A 9315-nucleotide genomic window follows, 5' to 3' on the forward strand; every position below is an offset into this window, starting at 1 on the left:
CCCGCCCGTCCCGGCAGCAAAAGGGGCAAACGCAGCCCTGGAACGGGGCTCGGTGCTGATCCTCCTTGGCTCCAAACCCACCTGAGCTTGCTCCCCCCACGGCTGCCTGGTTACCCCTGCTCCTATGGGCTTCGGGGTGGTCATCCCATGGCAGGGCATCCCAAGGAATGTGAGCAACCCTCACGGAGCAGGCGAGAAGGACGCATCCAGCCCCAGGAGTACGTGGATGCCTCCATTTCATCATCCCCTTTACATCCCCTCCTGCTTACCAACAAGGGCCCCCCCGCCAAAAGCCATCAGCAGGGACACCACAATGCCAGCCGCCTGGAACCCTCCCTGCACGCTGGGTGTCCGTGTCTGGTACGTGCCAGTGAAGTCAAAGGCCTTGATGAACCTGTCAAGGTCAGAAAGGGCGAGGATTGTTCCTGCCCCCAGCTCGGAAGGAGCTGCTTTGCCATTCTCCCCTGGGGACTCCTCCCTAGCCCATCCCTCCTCTGCAACGGACCAGGAGAGTGTCACAATGACACAAAACACTGATCCCTTCCTTGTCCTCTGGCCTCTGGCAAACCTTTATCTATGAGGAGCCCAAAATACAAACATTTCTTCGGTATTCATACCTTCAGCCTTACCTGACCCCCCAAAACAGTGCAGCGATGGAGGGAGGGGCACTTCCCCACCCACCGTGCTTCAGAACAATGTCAGGGAGCAGGGTTATGGCTCATTTTTTGAGACCACCAGAAGTCAGCTGCAAGATGATGCTTTTACACCTCAATAAGCCAAACACAGTCCATACACCCCATATTTTTGAGGGGGGTGAGGGGCAATTCTGGAAAATTAACAAGGGCAGTTAATTGCTCAAGGAGCCCCAGGTAAAATCTACTCTTGTGGAAGAATTTCAAGCTGTCTTACCCTTCCTTTCCATATACATCCTCTGTGGCTGCAGCTGCAGTGATGGCCCCCACAATGCCCCCAATGAGGCCTGGCATGGCGTGGAGGTTGTGAATGCCACAGGTATCCTGGATGTGCAACGTTGACTCCAAAAAAGGCTGAGAAGAAGGGAGGTAGAGACAGATCAGGGACATGAGCATAGCCCTGGAAAGGGTTAGTTCCTTCCATGGGGGACTGTGATGAGCAAAGGATAAATGATTTTGTGTCCCATTAAAGAGCTAAGGGCTTGTAGACAAAGACGTGAGCCAAGCTCAAGATAAAATAACAACATATCCTCCAAACAATCTCTCCTGCTGGGAGACTGAACCTTCCTGAGCATTTTGGGGCAGCAAACAGAGTCAGAAATGCATCTCCATAAGGGGAAGTATAAAGCAGGAACCCTCGAAGGGAAGTGAATCCATTCCTGGTCTCCTTAGCAGGACCGGGGCTGCAGACCCCCAGAGCAGCACTCACCGTGAGGTAGACATACCCCACTGTGGACACGATGCCAGAGATGAACCCAACAATGAGGGAGCCGTATGGAGTCAGCATCATCTCGGCGCTGGTGCCCACGGCCACGCCGCCCGCCAGCGTCGCGTTCTGGATGTGGACCTGCAGAAGTGAGGGCCCCGTCTTGGCATCTTGGGGACACTGCAATTGCTCAGGGGTGGTGCAAATGGCAAGGGGGAAGAGTCAGCTCTGAAAATGCTTCCAGAGGAAATATTGGGGCCCATTTTCTTGCTTGGTGAAAAACAAGAGAAGAACAGGCAGCCTCTGTCTGTAGCTCAGGCGCACAGACTCCCACTCCCCGTACCACACACATTCTTTGCATCCACAAATCTGAGATGGAAATTGTCTCACCCATGTGTCATGCAAGTGCTGCTGTCACGGAGACATGTCACCCACACACATAACACATGCAACTCAGCCCCCCGGTTGCTCACAAGCTGCCATGCAGACCCTGCTCAGTTTGCTGGTGAGTGCTGCCAAACATGGCTCTGCAACGTGCCCATCAGTAGCAGTTTGGGCAGAGCAAGTCCAGTCCCTGCTGTGACTTAGATCCACCAAGTGCAGGGCATCACCTCGCATCTCAGGCACTGCAGGACTTGCTTCCCACCTGCTTATTCAATAAAGCCTCTGGGTTTCTGTTTCGCACCATCACACCCTGAAACCCAGTATCTGTTCAGCAAAGGACAAGTGCCATTCACTTCCTGGACCTTACATGAACCTTGTGCAGGGCTCTCTGCTCCCAGCTTACCATGTCAAGCTTGCCTTTCTTCTGCAGCATGCTGGAGAAGGCCATTGTGGTGAGGACACAAGCAGCCAGAGAGCAGTATGTGTTAATGGCAGCCCGGTGCTGGGCATCCCCGTGGTCAGAAATTGCTGAGTTAAAACTGGGCCAGTACATCCATAGATACAGGGTACCTGGTAGGATGGGGAGTATGGGACAAAGAGGAAAATAAATTATCTAGGGTTCAAAAAAAACTCTAAAGAAGATATTCCTGTGCAGAGAGAAGCTGAATTCCCCAGTCCTATTGCCCCAGAGCTGTTCCTCCTGCCTTGGTAGGACCAGGATCAGGAGGAGCTGGCAGAGAGAGGGATCCAAAATGTGTCCTTGTCTTCCCAGACACCACCTTAGCCTAGCCTCTGATGAAGGGAGCTGAGTAGCTCTGAGAGGTGGAAAACTAGGATACAGAGCTTCTCAGCCCCAGATCCTGGTTTCAGTTTGGGTTTCCCAGAGACACAGGAGGGACCAGCCCACTGCAGCCAAGTGTTCCACATGTGTCAGTGCCCCTGAGGCAGGGGCTGACTCACCGATCATAGCAAAGAGGTCGGAGTGGTACACAGAGCCCTGCTTGTCCTTACTCTGCTCCAGGTTGGGTCTGTACAGGATACGTGTCACTGTGAGGCCAAAGTAGGCTCCAAAGGTGTGAATGGTCATGGAGCCACCTGCATCCTTAACCTGCATGGGAAAACAGAAGGTTCGCTTCTGCAATTGCCACTTGTCTTGGAGCTAGTTTTCATCTTGCCCAGCTTGTCTGCCCACCCATCCATCCATCACGGGGAAGCGCAGGCAAAAATGCTCTGGTCCCATGCATGGTCATAGCATTCCTCTTAGCTTTCCCTTGGAAGCCATCGAAGCAGAGGGGAGTTTCCCAATGGCAAGCAGGTTGCAGTGATAGCCGGGTTGGCTCCCATGTGTGTTCAGGGCTTCTGGGAGCTCATTTGCTTCCCAGCCTGGCAAGCCCTCTTCCAGAGGGCAGGAACCTGACTCTGCCAACAGACATCTTGTCCCTTTGTTACTTGATTTCCTCCTACAACATCCATATTTCAACAGGGAAAACGGGTTAGAGGGAAATTGCAGGCACAAAGTCCTTCCTAGAGCCTTACGTGGAGCAGGTTGAGAAGGATGTACTCATTCACTGAGAAGAGCGTGACTTGAAACAAAGTCATGATGAGGAGCTGGATGGGGCTGGATTTGCCCAGGATGGCCCCAAAGGCAATGCACACAGAGCCCACACAGAAATCAGCATTGATCAGGCTGGAAAAAGGGAAGGATAATAGTGAATGAGGAAATACTCTCCCATAACTCACCCTCACCCACCTCCAGCTCTAGAGATCCCACCTGAAGATGAATAGGTGATTTAGGAGCCAGCCCTGGGTTTCCCACTGATCTTCCTCCCACCCTGACATATTGTCCAGGAAAGGTGCTTTCCCCTAAATAATTTAAATAATGTGGGCTGTGTACGTTTTCAGCACTGGCATCCATGGTGCTTGGCTTGGGACTAAGCGGTGATGTTATCTCACATTTCCCTTTGAGTGGTACTACCATAATGGCAGGTACTTTTGGGCTAAAAGGTGGAGAGCAAGTGGAGGTATGCAGAGGGAAGACAACATTTTGGACATGTGTTGCACATAACAGAGGGACAGGTACTGCCAGCTGCTTGGCTCTTGTCCCAGCTCTTCCACTGCCCAGTCAAGAGGTGGCATCCCAGAGCCCATTTGCTCCTTACTTCTCCACTCCAATGAGGATCTTCCCACTCTTGAAAGAGTGGAACCAGCCTTGCATCAGCAGAGCCCACTGGATCCCAAAAGCAGCAAGGAGGAAATTGAAACCCACAGCTCCGAATCCATAACGCTTGAGGAAGGTCATAAGGAATCCAAAGCCCACAAAGATCATCACATGGACATCCTGGAAAGCTGTGTGGAGGGAAGGTACCATCAGCTCTGTGAGGAAGGCAGGGCTGCAAGTGCTGTTTGAAGTTGGCAGTGAAAGGAAACTAACCCCATCAGTGGCAGCAGAGGGAATATTCAAGAGAACATGAGTGTTTGTCCCATGTCCCCACATTTCTAAGTCTGAAAATGGCTCAGCTTTTGGAAGCTGCTGATTGGTTAAAAGGCTCAGTCTTTAAAGTGAAAGATGTTTATTAAAAGCTGTATGCAAGAGAAGACCAGAGACTAATGTAAGGTACAAATTCAGTTTTTTTTCCTCCCTTTTGCAAAAATGTCGTGTAAAATGAACTGTGAATTTTTGTTAAAACACGTGAATAGTAATTTTGAGTAAGTTCACCCAATTCAGGGTCCTGGTGATGGCTGAGAGAAAGAAGAGTGGAAGAACAAGGAAGGTTTACAAGCACATTTTAAAATTACTCTGAAATCACTGGCAAAATACCCCTGAGACCAGGATCTCACCTTGTGAATTTTGAGAGTGCTTAAACCAAAGAGGCCCAGTTCTTCCCACAAATGTTCAGACCTGCTAACTTGAGCCCCTCAGATGCCCTTCCCCGGGGGAATCCAAACCTGCATGAGCCTCTTAAAAGACTTCTTGGTGCAGTAAACCTGCTGTACTTTTTAATGCTGCACGTTTCTGTCAGATAAGCATCTCTCTGCAGTGAAGTGAGCTGAAACGCTGCACCCTTGCAGACTGAACCATGCAACCCCTCACACTGGAGGCCACTCTGCCCATGAAAAGAGCAGGAGACACACATCTGGGTTCCCCCCCTGGGAGACTCCCACCAGCAAACCCACAGCAGATAAGCACGGAATTGAAGGAGATACACCAGTGAGTTCTGCATTATGCAGTGCACAAACCATTATAGCCACTGTAACTGGCAATGTATGGGTACCTCAGAGAGGACAAAAGCTCAAAGCAAAGGAAATTCAGTGATTGAGAATCTTCTGTACCCTGAACCTGTGCTGAAATCCAGGACCCCCAGATCTGCTCCCACAGAGACACTGGGGTTGTATCTGCTGCTTCCATTAAGGGCTGGGTGAGGATACAGGTGAGGTGTAGCTCTGCTGAAGCTGTGGCTTTTGTCCCTTGGTGCTTTACAAGATCTTTCAACTTGTCTAAGGATGAGCATTTGCACAGGCACCAGCAATGTGGTGCCATGTTGCACAGACAGGTTAATCTGCTTCTTTTTAAAAAACACCCCCCATGCCTATGAAATCACTCACTGAAAAAAGGAAGGAGACCAGACCTGCAGCTGACACTGTTCAGCAGAGGTCACTTCAAATGCACTTCTCCACACGTCCTAAGAATCAGTCTTCCAAACTCTGATCTTACCATACAATCCCACAGACTTTCCCTCTGCAGCTGCGTTTATTCTCCCCACCTCTCTTCTCTGGTGTAAGCAGCACAATACACAGCTAGAATTATCTGTTGCCATTTGCACGATACATTCCTACTTTCATCCTCAAAGCAGAAATAAACAGGTCAGGGTCAAAGCTGTAGACTGTGTGTCCTCTGAAAACAGAGAGGATCCCCACTGTGTGTAAGATCCTGTACCAACCCTGGAGGAAGAGAAAGTCTTTCTTCCAACCTCACTCAGTCTAAAGCCCTTTTCTAACCCTTGCATTTGTTTTCCCTTGAGAAGGAAAACGTTGGCACCAGAGGCAGCCCAGGTGCTGCCATGCCCTGAAGGTTTTGTGACACTGCTTTTGTGGGAGAACAATTGCTATAGTTATTGAGAGGAAGTGTTTGGGCTTTGGGAATGCTACCTGTGCCAGAGAATCTAATTTCTTTACCCTAGAGAGCAGATGAGTCACACATTAGGGAATATCACTGTGTGATACAAAATGAGAAGGAATTATCTCACTGACTGGACCTGGCAATGGGCACCACAGACACAACTGTGCATGGGCTTCCATCTGCCTGCCTTCCCAGTCATCTCTGGGCTTGGAGGACCTGTCAGCTCATGACTCCTATCCCACTGCTACTGCAGACAGGTCCTGTGGACAGCAGGGGTCACGGACACGGTAATACAAATGATCCTTGGGTCTTCAACCATCATGCTCTCTTCTGAGCAGTGCTGCATGGACACAGGGATCAAAATACCAGAGCTTGGTCACCTTGCCACGTTTGTCCACCTTCACAGAGAGAATTTCTGATTTAATAATGGAGAAAAAACATCTTGTGCTTTTGGACATGTGAGCCCTCCCTCGGGTCTCAAACAGAAATGCAACTCAAAGCTAAACTGAGCTGAGCAGTTGCTCTCAGGTTGGTTGAGCTGTGTGGATCCATGCGGCCATTCCAGGGGGAATGTTTGGTGCTGTGGAGCAGGGGTGGGTTATGAGGACAGAAGAGATGTCATGCCCTTAGCTCCTATAAGCTTTATTGGACTCCTGATGGGAGTGGGATTAGTCCAAGGGTAGATCTCAAAGGAGAGCCCAGCGCAGCCACAGCCACACATTAACCTGAGGGCTGGCTGAGCAGTGGGTTTCTGTAAGCAAATCCTTTTCTGCACCAGCTAATCCTCAGCAGCTACAGGTTTCTATAGCTCCTTTGATTTAGCAGGTGTTTTTAATGGAAATGTTCTAAATAGACTCATGACTCAGGCCTGTTGCTTCCTTGGAAACAATTGCCTACAGAAGCAGCCTGTTCTGAACGGTTCAGAAAGATGACCAGCCCTGGAAAACAAAGCCAGGCAAAAGCACTACCTGGCCAGAAGGGCTCTACCACCTGAATAATCCCTGTGGCAATACAAGGCGGTGACTTAAAGCCCTGGGAACCTGGCAGGTTAGGGGGACTCCAGTATCAAAATGCCAGTAGCTAAAGGGTAATTTACTGGTGAGGGGGAGGACATAGGAAGAGAAGGAAGATGCCACAGGATCTCAACAGCCTTTCCTCCATTTGCACAGAAAAGCTGCTCTGATGCAGAGCCGAGGGAGGGGGCAGAAAGCCGAAACTTGCAGGGTTTTGGGAACACGTCAGCTCTATTCCTGGAAAAAAGACATCATGTACTGGTGTCATGGTACCCTGCTGACAGAGCCCCAAGAGCACTGGAGGGCTGTGAGGCTTTTCTCTTGCTTTTTGGTGTACCCCAAACCAGCCTGAAGGCAAGAGCCCTGCTTCTCAGCCATTGGTGGAGATGTCGCCCCAAACAGGCTTTGCCGTAGGTTTGGGATGGGGTGGGATGTGTGGGATGGGGACCCGCCAGCAGCAGAGCTAGCCTTCCCAAATACTCACACGGATATCGGAAGTAGAAATCGTTCTCTATGTCGCTGCTCAGGTTCAGCCCTCGCTTCTCCTCCTCCCAGTGTGCGTCGGCTTCGGGGCTGAAGCGCACGAAGACCCCGAAGAGGACGATCATGGCCACCTCCCAGAGCAGGCAGACGAGCGGGAGCCGCCAGCGCATGCAGGTGTTCTTTGCCATCCCCTGGTGCCTCGGCCGCTCCATCCGCAGGGCTCCCCGCGGGCCCGGCAGACCATCCGGCCACGGCCGGCCACATAAATAGGTCGGAGAGGGTGAGGAGGGGCCCGGGGAGGTGCCCGCAGCAGGGTCACGTTTCAGAGCGTGGGAGCTTCAGCAGGCTTGCTCCTCTCACCCTCCTTCCTCCCTGAGAGGAGGGACAGGTCTCAGCACCTTTCCTCCCAGCTGTCCCAAGCACCTCTGAGCCCTGCCTCCCTGGGGACAAGTAGCAGTGGAGGCCCGTGTGAGCGGGGAGTGGATCCCAGGCGTCCTGCCCCCTGCTCTGCCCGGCCCCGCACCGCTTCCCATTGCCTTGCACCCTGACCCCTGCCACCCCCAGCACCCTCCCTCCCTTGCCACCTCCCCAGCTCTGCAAGCACCCTTCCCCAGCTGGCACCGAGGGGGAAGGCAGGGTGCCCCTTGCTCCAGCTCTCAGCTGTCTCCCTGTCTCACAGGGCACAGCAGCAGCCCTAGGAGGCTCTTTGTCCTGGGATGAGACCACCTTGCTCCTCACTTGCAACCAGTTGACTGCAACATGTGAGCCAGGGTGGAGGTGAGCAGGGATGGCTTTGCCACCCCATGCAGGACAGCTCCCAGAGCCTCTTGAGCAACACCGAACTGTCACCAAGGTCCGTTTCCTCCTGCAAGCCTCTGTCCTGGCTCTTTTTTTTCCTACAGTTTTGAAGCATGTGCTCTTTCCCCAAAGAGCCAGCCAAGTCCTTCAAATGCATTCCAGCTCCTTCCTCTGCCTGCAGATCCCCGTGGTGCCCGTCAGTCTTCAAGAGATGAAGGATTGCAGCCCAGGCAAGCTGCCCAAATTTGCTGATGGCATCTAATTGTGGCACGCAGGCTGAGCAAACAGTGCTGATTTCTGTGTTTATTAGGCAATTATTTGAGGGTGGTTTTTTTTTCTTGTTTGCTTTTTCTCAAAATGGCAGATGGCAGAAAAATGCTGCGGATGAAGGGTCCGATGGCCGCACAAAATCATTCTCCAACCTCATCTGGGCCCTGTGCAGGCAGCAGAGCAGAGGCAGCCCTCACCCTGCAGGAGCAGAGCCTGAGCCAGCTTGGGCTGGACTGGGGTCACTTGGTGGGGACACCTAAAGCAATATGGATGTTGCTGTTATCCTGAGGACCAGCACTGCCTTGAGTGATGCTGCTCAGGGCCCATCCACTGTGGTTTTGGGTCTCCCAGTACACAGGGTTTCTGCAGGGTGGTCTCAGCTCTACGCAGCAGGGAAGAAGAGATGTCCAGCTAGAAAGAGGCTGAAATCCCTAAACAAATCCTGAGCCCTAATCACTAGAAGCACTGTTGATAGTTGCATGTTCTCCTGCCAGCTATGTGGTAGGACCTGTCTTCAGCCCTACCCTAGAGCAACTTTTAGCCTTGAAAAAGACAACACAGAAGCACAGAGGAGGATTTTATAACATAAGGGAACTAAGGTAGTGTAGCTACCAGCAATTGTGGTCTGTGATTACCCTGTATCAGTAGAAACTGAACTGCAGAGCTTTTCTAATCCGTGGTATCTCTGCAACAGCAGCACCTCCAGAGAAGCAGCTTGTGAAACTCTTGCACAGCCCAGGAGCTCTGTCCCACCTGTTGTCTCCAGCCCCTCTCCCCCGGGTCTGGAGGCTGAGGACAGAGGCTAATGGCTTCTCTGCTGGCATGATAGTCTCACCTCACTGCACTGCCTCG

At 51.8% G+C, this 9315-nt stretch overlaps 1 protein-coding gene across 1 annotated transcript; it reads right to left on the bottom strand.

The window, feature by feature from the left end:
* Positions 1–249: 249 nt before the first annotated feature.
* RHCG (Rh family, C glycoprotein) lies at positions 250–7622 on the bottom strand. Its single transcript, XM_010004065.1, has 8 exons — positions 7397–7622; positions 3942–4128; positions 3319–3469; positions 2743–2890; positions 2186–2352; positions 1402–1539; positions 910–1046; positions 250–394 (listed from the first exon to the last, which is right to left on the bottom strand). The coding sequence occupies exons 1-8, from the start codon at positions 7605–7607 to the stop codon at positions 250–252; spliced, it is 1284 nt and encodes a 427-aa protein (XP_010002367.1). The 5' UTR covers positions 7608–7622.
* Between the last annotated feature and the right edge of the window lie 1693 nt (positions 7623–9315).

The sequence above is a fragment of the Chaetura pelagica genome, unplaced genomic scaffold (genome assembly GCF_000747805.2).
Source record: "Chaetura pelagica isolate M959 unplaced genomic scaffold, ChaPel_1.0 scaffold428, whole genome shotgun sequence".
NCBI classification, from domain to species: domain Eukaryota; kingdom Metazoa; phylum Chordata; class Aves; order Apodiformes; family Apodidae; genus Chaetura; species Chaetura pelagica.